This window comes from Ctenopharyngodon idella, chromosome 16 (genome assembly GCF_019924925.1).
Source record: "Ctenopharyngodon idella isolate HZGC_01 chromosome 16, HZGC01, whole genome shotgun sequence".
Taxonomy (NCBI): Eukaryota; Metazoa; Chordata; class Actinopteri; order Cypriniformes; family Xenocyprididae; genus Ctenopharyngodon; species Ctenopharyngodon idella.
This window is the reverse complement of record NC_067235.1, coordinates 9,102,662-9,121,239: the sequence shown is the minus strand read 5'-3', so window position 1 is coordinate 9,121,239 and position 18,578 is coordinate 9,102,662. Positions and strand designations below refer to the sequence as shown.

Below are 18,578 nucleotides of genomic sequence, written 5' to 3'. Positions count from 1 at the left end.
GGAAAAACAAATGAAGACATTAAAATATTTCACTTGCCACAACAGAGACTACAAACATATACAGTAAAAGATTAACGCAGCTATTGCCATAAAAAGTTGCGCACCTAAACAAAACGAATATCGTCAACGAAATATCTCCATAATATAAAACACTGAAATACGTACGTGGATTCGGCTTCCTAGCCAGACAACAACGGCACAGGAGTTCTGAATTCTATTCTAATCCGTCCACCAGGCAGCGCCGTTCCCGCGGCTTCTCGAGCCCGCGCTCAAATGCAGTTTGGAATTCTGAGCGCGAGAGCGCGCCCGAGAGAACAGTATTGATGATACACAGTGAAAGAAGATAACAGTGCTCCCGAGAGTATTTATACAGGGAGAATGTCAATCTATATATACTACGAATTACAGTTTTCTATTTGTGCTATAAATGTTAAATAACAAATTAAAGGACAGCACCATCCTTGTCTGCTGATTCAACCACCACTGCCTCTGAACAATTGGGTTCCGACCATTTTACAACCGTCTTCCCAGAATGACAGATAACGCTGCACCGTAACCCTAAGAGGGCGCACTAAATCATTTGTATTTGTAAAAGTTATTAATTTTAAGTTAAAAAAAGATACTTAAAATACTGGAAATGTGCAATTTGACATCGAGTGGAGTACAACCTATGATAATGTGTGTAAATATTGGTGTGATATATATATATATATATATATATATATATATATATATATATATATATACATATATATATATATATATATGTGTGTGTGTGTGTGTGTGTGTGTGTGTGTGCGCGCGCGCGCGCTTTTGTGATTTATGAGGACACAAATTTGTATAATGACATGGGTATTACACTGGTATTACGACGTAAACATGAAACATGAGGACATTTCATGAGTCCTCATATTTAAAATAGCTTTAAAAACATACTAAACGATGTTTTATTAAAAATGTAAAAATGCAGAATGTTTTCTGTGATGGGTAGGTTTAGGAGTAGGGGTAGTGTCGGGGGGTAGAATGTACAGTTTGTACAGCATAAAAACCATTACCCCTATGGAATGTCCTCACTTTGATAGCAAAACCAACCTGTGTAGGCATATTGCACTTACATCCACATTTCAAATGAATGAATTTAATGATACAAACAGCAGTGTGAACTTTTTTAATGCCATTCAAGTGTAACTACATTATATATAGGGTGAATTCAGGTTGATTGGGACACTTTTTGCCATTGAGATGAATGGGGAAAAGTGTCCCAATCAACCTAAATTCACCCTACGTAGCTTTTTAGTGAGAAGTCCCGCCTGTGGGAGGTTCAGGAAATAGCACCTCCTGTGCTTTGTAAAGCTTTTTGACAGACAGGATCACACATATTTCACAGATTCAGCTATCATTACCAAGAGACATGGCAGAGGACCCAGGGCCTGCGGATGGTAGGTCGTACAGTCTATTCAGTGTAATTATGCTACATTTAAAAAAAAAAAAAATAATAATACAAAAGTTGTTCTTAATTATAATGATAACATTAGATTTTTTTTTAAAAATTATTAATATTGTGATTTTTGTCACAACATTCATTAAAATGTCAAAAACCGTTATTTGTTAAAAATAAACAGCATTATTATGATAGGTATTCAAACATGAAAAAGTATTACATTCCAACTAGACAATTAAACCGTCGGTACACGTAGCCTACGATGCTGAAAGGAGATAATACCTACTCTGGCCAGTAGATGTCATGAAAACACAAACTAAAATTTAAGTCTGTTACGAGTTCCTGCTTGTGGTGTCATTTTATTTTGTCTACCTTTAAAACTAAAGAAATGTTGAACCAATGTTAAGGTTTCAGAATATATTATTAAGTATATTATTAAGCATATTATTCACATACTATATTATAAATATATTATATATTATATGACTTATCATTGTGTTCTTTGTGTGCCCTCCAAAATACAGTGACAGAAAGCTATGAAGACTACTATAATAGCCAAGATGACATGTCCGGAACACCATGCAATAATGGCAACACAAAGGCCTTCAGTGAAGTTTTCCTCCCCACCCTGTACAGCATAGTTTTCATCATTGGCTTCATTGGAAACAGCCTGGTAGTGTGGGTCCTGATCAGATACCGTCAAAAATCCAATATGACAGATGTGTGCCTCTTCAACCTAGCCCTATCTGACCTACTCTTTCTTGTGTCACTCCCTTTTTGGGCTCATGGTGCCATAGATGAGTGGATTTTCGGCAAATTCATGTGTCATACCATAACAGGTCTCTTCATGATAGGTCTCTATGGCAGCATCTTCTTCATGGTCCTTATGACACTGGATCGCTATGTCGTCATCGTCCATGCCCACAGTATCTTTTCCAGAAATCGGTCTTCAAAAATGGGTTTGATTCTCGCCTCATTTGTATGGATACTCAGTCTGCTTGCATCCCTCCCTAGTATTATTTTTGCCAAAGAGGATAATAAGACAAGCGTCAAAACATCCTGTGGATCAGATTTTCCTGAAGGTACAGCCTGGATGTCATTTACTTACCTTCAGATGAACTTCCTGAGCTTGATTATCCCTCTGATTATTATGAGCTTTTGCTATTCCCGGATCATCCCCACTCTGCTCAGCATAAAATCACAAAAAAGGCACAAAGTCATCAGACTCATCCTGGCTGTGGTGGCAGTTTATTTCCTCTTCTGGACTCCATACAACATTGTCATGTTTCTCATGTTCCTGCAGAGGAAAGGTTACTTGTTTTCTTGCGAATTTCATAGTAATTTGAGCCTTGCCATGCAGTGGGTGGAAACTATCGCCTTAAGCCACTGTTGCCTCAACCCTATCATCTATGCCTTTGCCGGACAGAAGTTCAGAAGAGCAGTTCTTAAAGTCCTAAAAGAGCAGTTTCCTTTGTGCTTCAGCCAATGTACAAATTTCTCTCGACAGTTATCTGAACGCAAAAGCTCAGTCTTCTCCAGATCTTCTGAATATTCCTCCACTCAAATTGCATAGAGCAAACGGATTCCTCCAGACAATTATTTTCATTCAGAGTAGCTCATATATTTGCTATCCCTAAGTTCCCCTTTTTATTGAATGTATCGAATTTACCTAGAATGCTGTCTTTGTTCTGTTTTTTTGACAATTTTGTTTGACAATAATGATTTGACAATAACTGTTGCTAAGATGTTCTTTCTTGTGCGTGTATATTGCTTATATTGGAGATTTGCAAATGATACCGACAATAGTTGTCATATGAATGATTTCATCAGCAATTTTAAATAAACCCACTGTTTGTATTTGCATCAGGTGTTAAAAACTGTTAAAAAAAAGCGTTATTTTTCAGTTATGACTTTTTGAAATCTTTCTTGAAGAAATTGTATTTTTTAGTTTAAGTGTATTTTAATTTTTGCTTTTAAGTTTTTTTTTTTTTTTTTTTTACTGTTTTTTAATAAAGGATTTTTAATTAATGTATTGTCCTGATTGTACTATGTGTTTAAAGTATTATATTGGGAAAACAAAAAATTTTACAGTTACAAATAGACACAATGCAGTTGTGCCCGTCTGTCTTTCAGAGAGGAAGTCTGATGCGTAGTTGTAAACCACATCTGCATAAGTGTTTATATATCTATGAAGCATGTGTAGCCACGTTGTGCATCCCAATTCACATACTTATGCACAATTCTAAGCCATTTTGTAGTATAAATAGTGCAAGTACTGCGTTCACACTGAAAAAAAAAAACAAGAAGAAATGTACTTTACATACCCAGATAATACATTTATTTAACAGGGCAGACGGAGAAGTGGTACCAGATCATTTGTGTAATATTTTACTTTATTAACCAGTTTATGGCCATTTTTTTTTAAAATAATACGCCCACTTTCTTAGACATTTCTTTTTAAACTGCCAATTGTGTTGTCCTCTAAACTAATAACTAATTTGAAATATTTGTAGGTTTCATCAAAAGAAAGTGTTTGAGGTTAGTCATTCATTTTAGATACATATAATGGGAATTTGTTTGTATGATTTGTCATGCTGGCAAGGGAAAAACATTGTGGGCAAACACTTTGGGGGGATTATTGTGGTGAGGTGCATTAAAGGCTGTGTTTGGTGCTTGATTATACTGAATAAGATGAAAGGTTTCTTCTGCTGCTGGATCACCACAGAAAAGTTTGTGAGATCAACCACTAGATGATGTTCCAACATCCTCTATCACAACATGTGCTCTGCCTCCATGTACAAACAAGTGAAGTACAAAAAGACTACTCAAAATTTAAAAAAAAAAAAGAAAAAGAAAAAGAGAAAGACATTTAACTCAGAAATGAGAGACATTTAACTCGAATGTGCAAGCTTCTGGTGTCAGGTGCTTCCAGTTTTTTTTTTTTTTTTTTTTTTGCACATAAACAGTGTGTTATACTTCTTGATGTCACAAACTGTATTTGTTTTAATATTATTTTAATTTATACTCGTACACTGGTTTGTAGCACAAACAGTTTCACATTGTACTGCACTTTTTTATCCTTCTAGTTATTTACCTAAATGGGCAGATGAATCGGAAGTCTTTCACAATCACAGGAAGTAGCTTACTTTCGTGTTGAAAAGTAAAGTGGATAGGCTAGTGACAAAACAAATATGTCTTAAAGGGATAGTTCACCCCAGAGATATTATCATTACTCACTTTCATTTAATTCCAAACTTGGATGATTTTCTCTATTCTGTGGAACACAAAAGAAGATAAAAGAAGAAAAAATGTTTTGACTGTTCATGTCCTCTCAGTGATTAGCACTGTCACTGGCAAGCAGGCCGTCCAGGGTGAGCCAGGAGGACTTTCTGTGTGTGTAGTTTGCATGTTCTCTCTGTGTCTGTGTGGGTGCTCCTCCAGGTGCTAGGGTGTTCTGGGTGGTTGCAAGGATGTTATTAAGTACTTGGTAGGTGTCATCCATAGTTGCTAGTTAGCTGTATCAGTACACTGCCTCAAACAAATAGAGGCCATCCAAATATTAGAGGCTATGATGCTCTGGTGCTGAGTTGATGTTGTGGCTTTATATGATCATATACTTTCATGTGTCATTATATTATTAATATAGCCTATTCAAGAACAAATTGGCTAGGACTTGACAGCAAATGCTAGACACTCTTCTCCGCTCTCAAATACATAAATCATAGCCTATAGTGTTTTATACATTTAAAATGCTGTACTTCAAAGTGCCAGTTGGGGAGAGCAGGGACGAAAGTACCATTTTTCACAAAAATGTAATTTTAAAATATAATGTTTTAGACAGCGATATATTTTCGCTGTGGTCAATAACTCACAAGTGTGGTCTATCAATACCAGGTGGTATTTTGTACAAATGTAGAACGGCTTCAGTATAATTTCACTTTGAACATAAATTGCACATTGTTACTTTCAACCCCGTCAGTTGGGACGAAAGTAACACACAGGTGGGTCAAAAGTAACACAACAATACAAGCTACATTTTTTGTGTTAGTCTTGTTTTTATTAAATATACCTGACTATGACATTGTTAATATGTAACTGCAAACATATTTTGTCCTTTATCTTTGCAAAAAAATATTAAATTACATTTTGAATTGAGAATTTCAGTTTCATCAAATGTTTCAAAAGTAACCCAACAGTACAAACTTGAATTGTTTAGAATTTTTTTTTTTTTTTTTTTTTGGCAATGTCAATTTATTTTATAAAACATTTTTTCAACAGTATGAACAATATGAAAATTAAATTAAATTAGCATAATATAAATTCTCAACATAATGTAACAGTAGTCATGTTTCCAATCCAGCTGTTTTTATGCATAAATTCAAAATATGCATAAAAACATCTGAATTGAACCACTGCAAATTCATAGGTGGATGTGGAAAAGCTAAGGAATGGCTAAAAACTAAATGTGACTATGGTAAATGTAAACAGATTGAGTGAATAAATGGTGACATAGAAATCGCTTTGGGTGTACGCGCTCAGAAAAAGTGCATTTCAGAATGAAATGAATGAAATGTTTAACCGGCAAGGCTTTGAAGCGCATGCAAATAATGGACTTTTGTGATTGCGAATAAGTGCAGAGTTCCGTGAGTGTAATTGTACAGTATTGGGACGGAGGCGCCAGAACTGCAACTAATAGAATAAGCGCTGTAAAAATGAAGCTGTCATTTAATTTGCTCTTGGGGGCCCCCTGGTGGTGGCGGGGCCCTAAGCAACTGCTTAGTTCGCTTATAGGCAGGGCCGGCTTGACCACAACCAATCACAATACAATAACAGACCGGCGTGCATCTAATAAATTCTTCATTCAAGATCGTTATGCAAGTTCACTGCAACAGCAGACCCGCAAACTTCACATACTTTTGAAAATCCAGCGTTTAGTTGATCCTGGTAAGCGTTCATTATCACAGGCCAATCCTGGACATGTGAGCAGCATGTGCCTAGAATGCCTATGAATAAATCCTGCCCTGTGGACATGGTTGCCAATGGCATGGCTAGATAGTAGCCAGGGTGATATTTAAAGACTTTTTGCTAGTTTGAGTCACAACATCCGGTTGATTTCACATCTCATTCATGGGTCAATGAAAATATGGCTCAGTGTGCATTGTTTCATATTGCAAGTTCAATGGTTCGTTAAAAACAACTGGTACAGTGAAAAAAAAAATTGAATTTCGTTAGAGTAGTACTTATAAAATCCTTATGTCCGCTTTAACGCATTCTCTGTGATGTCGCAAAATAGGCTGGAGGTGCAATAGGCGGCTTGCATTGTTCTATATGCTAAGTTCAAAGAAATGAACTTGAGGAAAGTTAATTTCTTTGAGAGGAATGAGGAAAAGGGGTGGCAGTTGATGCCAATAGGTCAATTAGCTAATCAGGGTTTGATGAGCTTTCCTGATATGGAAGCGGTTGGACCTGATGGAACTCTTGAAGGCCTCTGACGATCAGTGTCCAAGTGCTCTAATCTGTTGCTGCGAGAGACCTTTTTGGGCAGCTGTGGTTGCTGCTCCTCTGCAGAATGAGTGACTGAAAAAGTGGTCTGCTGGGATGCCAGATTGATTGAGAATTGATTTGAGATGTTTTTGAAACCAGAAATGTAACTGGATGGGTCGCCGACTAAGTGTGGCTCGAATAGGGATTTAAAGGGGTCCTATTATGCCCTTTTATGAAGTCTTGATTTTGTTTTTAGAGCATACTAGAATAGGTTTTCATGCTTGATTATTAAAAAAAAAAACATTATTTTTCACATATTTTACATTATTACAGCACCTCTCTTCCCAGTCTGGCTCGAACACACCGTTTAGTTCCTGTTTCAATGAAGGCCCACTTTCCGAAATACGAAATGTCCTGTGATTGGTTAGCTGGCCCAGTGTGTTGTGATTGGCACCGTCGGGAAATGTCATCCCCCTTACCATAACAGTTTCATCTGCTCAGGTGTAAATATTAAGGATGTTGTCAATTTCAAACCAATTTGAGCCGCATTCAGACTTTGAGAATGTTAACGTACAAGAGGATCATGTAGAATGTATTTCAAGCACAGAATTTTCCCAGGACGTTTCAGAGTGGTATGATTTTTGTTTTGTAATTTTCTTCTACATTTTAGATACGGTGTTATACACCATTTAGTCATGAAATTTGTCAGAAAGGTAAAAAAACTTTTGTCACAGGCAACTGCGCAACGACATTGAGAACACGAGCACCAGGAAAGCAGTGAATGTGCATTGTGCACCTTACCTTTCGCTGAGGTAGCGTGGATGTGACGGACGATAAAGTCTCCTATGACCCTAGCGTCGCGTTCCGTTTCGCGAACAGTGGAGAAGTGGTTCCGGGTGGAGATCTCGAAAACCAAGGGCCGCGGAGGGGGAAAGGTCCTCATCCTCGACCTTGCTCACACCTTACACTGCTGAAGCACCCATGGTCCGTGATGTGTTGGCGCTGGAGTGAAAGAGGGCGATAGATTCTCCATTTGTGATGCAGTGCCAAACTATAATGCACACCCTTCTTTCTGTATGTTTTTTATGTGGGTTTTGTTGAAATCATATCATATATTAACATTAATGCCCAAACTACTTCTGAATAGGATGTCTACTTCATAAATGTTTTGAAAAATATGAAAATATATGGTTCAGATCACTAAAACCATATATGGAAATTGAAGAGTCCTTATATGGTCACCAGCCTGGATATCATTTAGTGGAAAAGTTTGGTACTGCACCCCCAATTAAATCTTACTCAAGGCTCATTTATTGAGATATCAACCAAAAATCTGGCACAGAACTTGTTCAGATGTTTGGCTTTAATTTTCTTGAAGTTTTAGAGTTTAACATGTTTTGTTAAACTCTAACCATTTATAACAATTTAAATTGGAAAATCATTTTCATGTCTATGCTTAAAAAGGGGGACTGACAGTTAACAGGTAAAAGTTTTGTTTTCACAAACTTTGAAAATAAAAAGTTATTAAACTCAGCAAGACACTGGTGCTTCAGGACTTGCTTGGATATTCATGACCCTAAATGAGAAAAAGTCATAAAATGTCAAGGACAAAAAAACAAAAACAAAAAAACCATAGGTTAACATAGGTTAACCGGTATTTCCGACAACTCAGAAATCAAAATGGGTCAAACTGACCTGCAACATAAACATGAGGATTAAGGAAGAATCGGGTCATTTAAAGTGGAGATTTATGTGTCAGTTTTAATATGAATAAGTAGCTTGTAGATAATAAAAAGATTAACTGACAAGGCTTTAAAACATATTCAAATAATAAACTTTAGTCATAAGTGAAGAACTGCAGTGTCACGTGAGCATAACCATACCACTATCTATGTTGCTAGAAAGGGGATGTGAACCCTGCAAACATGCCCCTGCGGGGCCCATGCTGGCTTTTCCTACAGCTAGGGCCAGCCCACACCAAACCTAAACAGGCCCAATGCGGGCTTGCCCAGGTGAGGCCCACAACTTTGGGCTGACTGCGGGCTCTCTGTGAGCAGTCCACACTAGCGAACTGCCCACATCAAGCCTATGATGGCCCAGTGTGGGCCAGCCCGTTCGGGCCCAGAGCAACTTTTGTACCTTTGGGCCCATGCAGGTTTTGTGTAGGCAGCCCACTTTTGTTTCCCATGCTCTGTTTGGCTGTATTTTTATACAGTTGTAGGGGAATTTTACAGTTAAAGACCCAAAAGACCAGATATGTTGAATAAAGACCCGGAGTCAAAGTTTTAAAAAAAATAATAAATTGAAGAAAATTTTACTGAAGAATAGAAAGTTTCATCAGCAGAAGCCAGCTTCAAGTCTTACAAGGAGTTCGTAGGCTGCTCTGCGTACATTCACATTTCCATAACAATTATACTCTAACAGAGTCAACTAACTATGTCATTACTTCAGGTTGAATGATTCTGATTGGCTAAGAAAAATAGACAAATTTGGTAATCTTCCACACAATGACAGATAGTCAGAAGCATATCTCCATTCGTCACGATGCTGACAAGGGGACCCTGGATTTAGGTACTGGATGTCCTTTTGGGTTCATGACATGGCGTGTGCTGGTCTCAAGCAGAGTGCCAGTTATCCACCAGTACAAAGGACCTGCACAGAACCATTAGCGCACATACACAGATACACATGATTCACAGCTTCGTCAAGGCTGAAGTTGATCTGAGCTCTGCTCTGAGCAGAAAACTTTCCCAAAACATACTGATAACATCTTTTCTCTCAGTGAGAGACTCAAATTTATTTTCTAGTGTTTGAAAAGGAAAATAAATGCTTTAACATACATTGAAGAAGTCATTCAAATAATTTAACAGAAAGATAAATGTTGATTAATAACTTAAAAGATATATATTGAAGCGGCAGTGGATTCCAGAATCCACCCCTTCACAGTATTTTCTGTTTTCTTAAATTACATACAAATATATGTTAAAATTAAAAAATAATCTGTAATTAATACAATAACAAAACAGTGATAAAATGGTCAAATGACTGGCAGTAAAGTAAAATCTCCTTGTTTAAATAAGCTGAAAACACTGTCACATTACCAGCAGCAACAGAACATTTGTAGTGATTTTGGATTAGCCTCACATGAGGGCACCACAAATGTAGTTATTTATGGTCTTAAATATTAATATTAATATTTTGTATTAATATTAATATAGAGTCAGATGATTCCTTCCAATGTTTCGGGGCACCAGTCAGGAAAGTCACCTTGACAATAAAGAACAATCACGAAAGATTGTTGACTGAATTAGAATTTTATAAATTGGAGGAAGTTTATCATCTGACCAATCTGAAGGATTTAGTGAGATTCGGGCGAGCTTGTAGAGCCTCTGATTATCAACACAAGAATGACACAGTTTGTAATAAAATGAATTTACTAACAAAAAGATATACAAGAGTAAAATATCACACTCACTAAATACTACGAAGGAAAATAACTAAACTACTAAGAAAATTGAATCAATAATCAAACAGAAGCTACAAGCTACAACACAAATGGATGTTAACAAACTGAATGCCAAGTAGATGAGCATCGGATTGGACGAAGCAATGAATGGGTAATTAGCAGTCTATGAGGGAGTCAATTGTGGTCTTTCTGGATGCTGGTATTAAAAATAGTAAATAAGCATTTACTATGAATACAGATAACGTGTCTAATATATATATCTGTGTACGCTGACCCTAGATAAACAGTCTCTACACAAATAGCAATCTCATTTAGCAACAACCTAATGCCAAGGCCTTTGGGAAAGGTTTGGTTAGCTTATATTTACGTTTCACTTGGTTGGGTGATCAGTCTAGGAGTGGGAAACGTTGTCCACTGGTATCCTTCCGTGTGCAGTGGGAGACTGGATTGCTTTCCAACAGCTGCAGAGCTGCACTGAGTGCTGGAGGTCTTTGTGTAATCCAGAGAACTGTAGGTCAGATGGTGGTCGGTCCGTAGGATCTCTTTTGTAGGTTGGAGGTACTTGAGTTATGCAGGTCGGGAGTCAAAGTCCTCTGCAGAAGCACTTGGGCTGCTTGAAGATCCGTGCGGTGAAAGGTTTACTCGCAAGAGTCTCACCTTGGTCGTGCTGTTGTTCTTCCCTCGTCAGGTCAGAAACTCAGAAACAAGGGTTTGTTCAATTGGGGAAGCTTTTATTCCTTCCTGTTGGGGAGGGGATTACAAATCCCCACCTTTCCTGATGTGGTGATGGGTCACAGCAGTCCAGGTGTCCGTCCCTTAACATGCCCACCTTTCATCCTGTGAAACTTGTTGTATTGTCCCAAAATACACAGTTAAATAAAACAATGTCTTTAGGACCTTGGAAATGCTTTATTTCTTTTCCTTTCTCAAAGTCCTTGTGGCAGTGTTCTGAACTTGTAGAGTCCAAACTTGATGTGAATTGGTTGAGGATATCACACTTTTGTCTCAGTGGGTGCTGTTGCATTGGCTTTTATTCCAGGTGTGGTTTCCACTGTGTATGCACAGCTTCCTGGATGAGTAAAAGGATGTATAGGACATGTTCCTTACAGTATTCCTGTCCATTTTTGGTGACTTCAAGCCAGTATGTTTAGAAAATGCCTTTCTTTCTGAGCATTTTTTCTGTGCTCTAGCCGGAACCTAAGTTTGACAGCCCTAAGAGTCCATGGTCATTCATACCTTGAACTCAGGCATGGACGGCTGAGGTGAACAACGTTGCGGTATTTCCCGCCCGGTTGATATTTTCAGGTAAGACCACTGAAATGATAAAACCGAGCATTTAAACTTTAAGTAATTATTCAATAAGCGAAAACAATACAGAAAATGTGACATGAGTGTTGACATGAGATAACCGTTTTGCAATTGTGTTTGTAAACGTTATATATTACGTTATTGGCCTATCATTACGTTACTTGCTTTATGTGAGCATTAACATTGCTAATTAGCATGTTTTATGTGTCTGAAGCTAATCGGGAAATTTAGTTTAATAGTTAAACGCAAAGTTAGCCTGTAAAAAATGACTTTGTCCACACTGTAAGACAGGCTTACCGTGTTCAGGCTTGTTTGAGATGCATCGGCGCTGCGCAGTCCTATCGGCGTATGACATCAAGTATACAGCGAGAGCGTTTTGAAGAGCATACAACTCCTTATGCTTTTGAATCGCTCTCGTGGTAATTTGATGTCATACGCCAATTGGTCTGCGCAGCGCCGATGCAGATCGAACAAGCCTTTCAGCTCCTCCTCGTTGGTCAGAAACATACATTTACACAAAAACTGACCAGCAAACGCAACTTTTAGACGCCATCTTTATTTTTCTAGCTCAACTGTCACAGAATGTGTTAAGCACAGGATTGTGGGATATCAAAGGCAGCAAAGGATACATCTATGCTGCCTTCAAAAATCAATCAGATGAAGGTATCTCAGGAAACAGGAAGTGAAGCTAACACTGAATTCGGACATGCATTGATGCCTTCCAACCTTGAAATGTGTCCTCCGAAGGCAGCATTTTGAACAGAATGATTTCAAACTCTGCTTACATTTTGATTCACCTACACATTTAGATTAAATATTCCACTCTCATTAATGGAGTTACACAAAGGGTCCTATCATAGACCCAGCGCAATGCGACGGCAGGCGTGTCGCAAGTGTTGTTTTGCTAGTTTCAGCCCAAAGCAGTTATCATTTTCACGTCCAGCACCCACGTTGTTTAAATAGCAAATGTACTCGCGCCCATCTGTTCGCCCATGGGCGTGCTGGTCTGAAAACAAGGTGTGTTCAGACACATTGTTGGCGTGTTGCTGTTTTGAGACAACTGAAAACGACTCTTTCAGACTCTATCAGAATTACCTATTTGCAGTAATGGCGAATGAAACTGGCGAATTATTTGACCAATCGTGGCAATTTGCACATGTATTTAAACTGAATTATCAGCTTGAGGGTGTCTATATTCCACCATGTAAATAGCAATCCGCCTTGGTGTAAGCACTCCTGGCTTTTAAAGGTAATAGGAGATGACACTCTGATTGGTTTATTGAACGTTACGCCCAAAACACATCCATGACTCATTAAGAGACTAGGTGCAGTCCTTTTGGACCATGCGCCTGGCATGCCGACCATTTTTTTCATCGTTAAACTAGCAAAAGTGGATTCAGACGTGCCCTAAGTGCACCTGCACCATGCGCTTCAGACCATGTGCTTTAAAATAGGGACCATCGTTAAAATAGGGCCCAAAGTCATTATCCAGAAGTTGAACAAAAATTTTATGAATTTAGATTCACACAATGCCAAGCAATAGTGCTAGGTGCATGATAATTCCTCTTTAAACTAAATTGCAAAATATAAATATTTCTTGGGTGAACAATGATCAATGATGCGCACTTTCGTTCGGTGGTAAAATGGTCCATTGGCCGGTTTGAAAAGGTCCGATGACAATACTGTACAAACACTGCTGCACAGATGTGTGCTGTTGATGTCATGTGCAGGCAGACATCTTCTAATGATGACTTCTTGTGATCTTCCCAACATTATGAAAAATACAACTATTTTTGAAGCATAGAATCCAGACTGACGGCAGAAGGTCTGGACTGCCCGCCCAAGAGGACCTTTGACTGACATGAAATGCAACCAATCACAGTTTGTTTTGTTCCGCGTCAGCTTTAGGGGCGTGAAAATGTAATGTCAATGTCCTTACAATAACAGAACCGTGAACTTCACATACTTTTGAAAATCCAGCATTAAGTTGATCCTGGTAAACGCTCGTTGTCACAGTTGTAAACATGATGGCGTTCTTCTTTTACAAGGGGGTTTGGCGTCACGGCATTTGTTTCCAGGTGGGCCATTAAAGAATGCGACACACACGTCTCCCGGACATCCTGTAGAATTCAAACAACAAGATGACGACTTCGAAACTTCGAAGTGTTTTCAGATAAGTGTGTCATATGCATCAGACGTTCAGCCAACGGTCCGTGGGCGTGACTTCTGAGGCTGAGACTAAGAATTTGATTAAGAATTCTGACATCAACACATCCATAACTACAACTGTCCCCTTGACAGCTAGTAGTGGCATCAATTCACCAAAAGCCAAGTTATGTCAGACTCTGATGATGTCAAACAATCTTATTCCTTCAGCGTGACAGTCCCACTTTCAAGTACTTCACACAACTTTTTCCAGCACTTCAAAGCTCAAAAGTCTGAATATTATCCAATTTAAATGTTAATTTTAATGTGATGACCAAAAAATGTTTTGTTCATCCCTCAAAGATTGTCCTCATTTGTAAAAATAAAAGTTTCACAATGTAAAAAACTGATAACTGTTAGGAAAACTGATAGGCTTGCATATAAAACATACGTTTTTATTATAAATACCATGATGAGCAGGAAAAAGAGAAATTCTCGAAACTTACACTTAATTAATTTTTTAACAAGCATTAGTTTCACTTGCTCTTTATTTTTGTCAATTCCTGAAAACTGACTCAATGTTGAAAGAGAAAAGAGCACAGATATTGGTCTTTTTGTCATATTTGTCATTGGTGTGGGATGGTACTGGTTTTTAACATTTTCTATATAAAATGTCCTTTCAAGACACCCTTGTGGGTGGGGGCAGATATTAGCATTTGTTCAGCAGCCGTCACAGACTTAAATGACTCATTTATTTATTGTTTTATCTCGTCGGGAATTTCTTTTGAGCATCCAAAACTTGCTAACCTCAGTACAGGAAATGTGTTCACGATACCTTTGCCTCGCAAGATATGCAGAAAAGCACACTCACACATGCAAGAGGCTTCATTTTACAGGAAATTTGCTGAAGGCAAATGTACAGAAAGAGTGTGAAATTTATTACACTTGCCTCCATGAACACATAAGTCTCAACATCTCAACAACAAGAGTGACAGCAATTTGTCGTAATGACTGAATCTTATAACGACAGGTAAACTGATTTTTTTTTAATTTACTGGATTTTTTATAATGTTGTGTTTAGATCCAGCATTTAAAAAAATGACAATTTTTGATAAATTATGGAGATTGGCTCTAAAATTTAACATTTAATTTGATATATTACATTCAATGTTGTCTATGCAATTACATACAAGTGATGTCTACTCAGTATTGGGAGGTTTTGTTAATTTGTTTTGTACTGTCAAGTACTGTAATTCACAAAATTTGTAGATGAGATCACAGGCACTGATGGTATGATAGTGGGATTGTGGTGGGATGTTTCAAAAAGCATGTGGTTAAACAGGATATTGCGACCTCCTGTTTGTACGCACTAATATTTGAAGAAGAAAATGAGGTCTGCACGTGACAGCTTTGAGGTTTGGTTTAGTAGCACCTTCAAATAGTTTTCAAGGTCAAATTTTGTATTAAAAATATTGGAAGAAAAAATGGAAAACACTTTGTCTGATGTACAGCCATGGTAACACTTTATCTCGACGGTCCACTTTAGACCTTCTACTAACTATAAGTAACTTTGCAACTACAGGTCAACTCATTCTACTAACCCGAACCCTAACATCTAACCCTAACCTAACAGTCTTCTGATACTCTAAGGGTTAGTTGACATATAGTTGCAAAGCTACTTATAGTTAGTAGAATGTCTAAAATGGACCATCAAAATAAAGTGTAACCTCAGCCGCTAACGATAAAGCAACGGAATTTATTTACTCTCTACAAATTATTATGCAAATGTAAATTGCCATGTGCTTTCTGACTCTCATTTTCCAGATATACAGAAGTCCCCATGATAGAGATTTGCTAATGAATGCATTAGAACTTGCTGACACCTACTTTCACACTATGACATTATCGCACGTTTACACTCCCAGTGTCATTGTTCTCTGTGGTTTCAAAAAACAGCATCATAAACCACTGCATGATAGAGTCAAATGGTCTCAGTCCTCAAAAGGGGGATGTTACTAGTTTAATTCATTGTGCTCAAGAACAACAGAAACGTTTAACCAATTAAAAATGGGGTGCTTATATAGTGATATTGAGTAAAAACGGCAATAAAACATAATTAATTATTATAAATATTATAATTATAAATAAATATAATCAAAACCAAGTATAAAAAAGAAATGATTAAATTAAACTTACAATTTAAAACAATATATAGACAAGTCACTTTTTCTTTTCTATTTTTATTATCTTCCCTCAGCAAATATTGATATTTTAAATCAATTGACATTCATATTTCACTAAATAACATTTATTGTTTGTTACAGGATGGAAACAACATATGATTACTACGAAGTGGAAAGCCCATGCAGTATTGATAATTCACACCAGAGTTCAAGCATCAAGGCAGCCATTTTCTACATAGTTTTTGTGCTTGGCCTTGTTGGCAACATCACCGTCTTATGGGTCCTCTTGAAAAAAATGCATGTTAAAAATATGACAAATCTCTGCCTGCTAAATCTGGCCCTGTCAGACCTACTAATGGTTCTCTCACTGCCCTCCTGGGCTCTCTATGCTCAGGGCCACTTCTTAAAAGCCAACGAAATGTGTAAGGCTATGGCAGGTACATACCAAGTGGGATTTTACAGTGGGATCTTATTCGTGACCCTGATGAGCGTGGATCGCTATCTGGTCATCGTACATGCCGTTGCGGTGTTGGGAGCAAAGACGCTGCGTTATGGAATTGTGGCGAGTCTCATTATATGGATGGTTTCGATCTGTGCCGCCCTTCCAGAGGCCATCTTTGCAGCAATGGTCACAGAGGACAAGATCACCAGCTGTCAGCGAGTTTATCCTGCTGGGTCGGCCCAGAAGTGGAAGCTTTTCCGTAACTTTGGTGAAAATGCAGTTGGACTGTTCATCTCTTTGCCCATTATAACCTACTGCTACATCAGAGTCCTAAAGGTTGTGAAGAAGACAAAAAACTCAAAAAAGGATCGGGCAATAAAGCTCATCTTAGGCATTGTCATTGTGTTTGTGGTTTTCTGGGTGCCTTACAACGTGGTGGTGTTTCTGAAAACCTTGCAGGAATTTGGCATGCTATCTAGCTGTAATGCTGTTGGTAATGTCAACATAGCCATGGGGTGGACAGAGACAATCGCGCTCACACACTGCTCTGTAAATCCGGTGATTTATGCTTTTGTTGGAGAAAAGTTCAGGAAATGCCTTATAAGTGTGTTTTCAAGATATCTTCTATGTGCGAAGACCTACCAGTCAACATCTACGCAATCAAAAGTTTCAGAGAATGAAACTTCCAACACAGCAATTTTTTTTACATCTCCCACCAAAACTACACAAGTTTAAAGTTTTTTTTTTTAATGCAATAAGATCAATGATATTGTTTCTGAATATTTTAGTGCTGTTTCTTTGTTTTGTAAATATTGTGCTTATCATTTAATCTTGCTTTGTTTTTGTAAATATAAATATGTTAATCTCCATACATGCATTTCACTATTTGTAGATTTAATTATGTTAATATCATATAAATTATTCTACCTCAATTAATGAAAACAATCGTCATTGTTAAAAAATAAAAACAAAAAAAATAAAGTAATAAACTAGTGCCTGTATTTCATGCTGGCTTCAGAATTAACTGATGCATTAAATGTAATTAATTTACAAATAATTTCATATTTGCCAAAGTATGTGTCACCTACAAACGTCTGTTCCTCAATATCTCTAAACTCTCATGACGTGACCTGCTTCACTGGTTCTGTACAGCAGTCAATACCACAGGAAAAGAAACAACATCCTCAACCACACACACACACCCCTTGAAGGCAAAACCAAACAAAAAAAAAAACATGTCCCCTCACATAGGCTAAAAGAGGATGTGTGAGAGCAGTGTTAATATATGGAGGAACTTTATTCTGAATGCAGTCTATACTGGATTGATGTCTGTAAATGTTGTATATTCCTAATGTCTGTGTTACATTTTTTTGCCTAAACTACTTACACACCGATAAATGTATCAAGATGTTTATCAATATGTAAATAAATAAATAAAAAATTGTTTCAAAAGTTTGTAATATTGTAATGCTACTTCTTACCACAAGAGCTCTCCCTAACACATATGGCACATTACTACAGTCATACACACCTACACTTACTGAACAGCTTAAAAATAATTAACATAAAACATTTCAGTAACAACACTATCTCAAAACTAACTATATTGCCTCACAGTATACTGAATGATATGATTCTGACCATTTGTCCATAGCAGAAATTAACCTTTTCATTAAGGGGCAATATTTGCACCATGGAATTGATTTTCAGGGGCATTTTATTAATAATTAACATATGTCATTACTATATATACAGTGTGTCACTGATTTCAACATAAAATCCAATCCACTCAATAATAACTAATATTAATAAAATTCAAATAAAATCCTGATAGAATATATAAATAATTCAATGTTTTAGATTATAAAACTTGTTAGGTTTATTTATTCATTCACTTATTTTCCTGTTAGTTGACATTCTTATGTGTAAAGCTTCACAAAGTTATTGAAAATAGCTTATTGTAAAACTGTGAACATAAATGCGACGCTTCAGGGAAGTAACTTCACCCTAACCTTTGTCTTTACCTTAAAAGCTACAGCGGAAAGCCACAGAGATATGCTCTGCAGAGTGAGGTGGATTTCCTGTGTTCTTTGGCTCTGATGCAAACAG

General features: G+C 37.4%; 3 protein-coding genes across 5 annotated transcripts in view; 2 read left to right on the top strand and 1 right to left on the bottom strand.

Moving 5' to 3' along the window:
* Positions 1 to 291, bottom strand: part of cobl (cordon-bleu WH2 repeat protein) — a 141,303-nt gene extending 141,012 nt beyond the window's left edge. The window contains exon 1 of one of the 3 annotated variants that reach the window (XM_051864792.1): positions 166 to 291. The gene's annotated coding sequence lies outside the window, so the exon portion shown is untranslated. The remainder of the gene's footprint in view (positions 1 to 165) is intronic. The other 2 variants (XM_051864796.1, XM_051864789.1) reach the window with 2 other exon arrangements.
* A 1,045-nt stretch (positions 292 to 1,336) lies between these two features.
* Positions 1,337 to 3,469, top strand: LOC127496892 (C-C chemokine receptor type 2). The gene is made up of 2 exons (XM_051864800.1): positions 1,337 to 1,439; positions 1,966 to 3,469. Exons 1-2 carry the CDS (start codon positions 1,412 to 1,414, stop codon positions 3,012 to 3,014), a joined length of 1,077 nt encoding a protein of 358 aa, XP_051720760.1. The 5' UTR covers positions 1,337 to 1,411; the 3' UTR covers positions 3,015 to 3,469.
* An 11,165-nt stretch (positions 3,470 to 14,634) lies between these two features.
* On the top strand, positions 14,635 to 17,924 carry si:cabz01093077.1 (C-C chemokine receptor type 4). The gene is made up of 2 exons (XM_051866547.1): positions 14,635 to 14,874; positions 16,169 to 17,924. Exons 1-2 carry the CDS (start codon positions 14,852 to 14,854, stop codon positions 17,202 to 17,204), a joined length of 1,059 nt encoding a protein of 352 aa, XP_051722507.1. The 5' UTR covers positions 14,635 to 14,851; the 3' UTR covers positions 17,205 to 17,924.
* The last annotated feature ends 654 nt before the right edge of the window (positions 17,925 to 18,578 follow it).

Coding starts and splice junctions, on each gene's coding strand:
- LOC127496892 (XM_051864800.1), top strand. CDS start 1,412: ATGGCAGAGGACCCAGGGCCTGCGGATG. Junction 1,440..1,965: donor GGACCCAGGGCCTGCGGATG/GTAGGTCGTACA, acceptor TCCAAAATACAG/TGACAGAAAGCTATGAAGAC.
- si:cabz01093077.1 (XM_051866547.1), top strand. CDS start 14,852: ATGACTGAATCTTATAACGACAG. Junction 14,875..16,168: donor ACTGAATCTTATAACGACAG/GTAAACTGATTT, acceptor TGTTTGTTACAG/GATGGAAACAACATATGATT.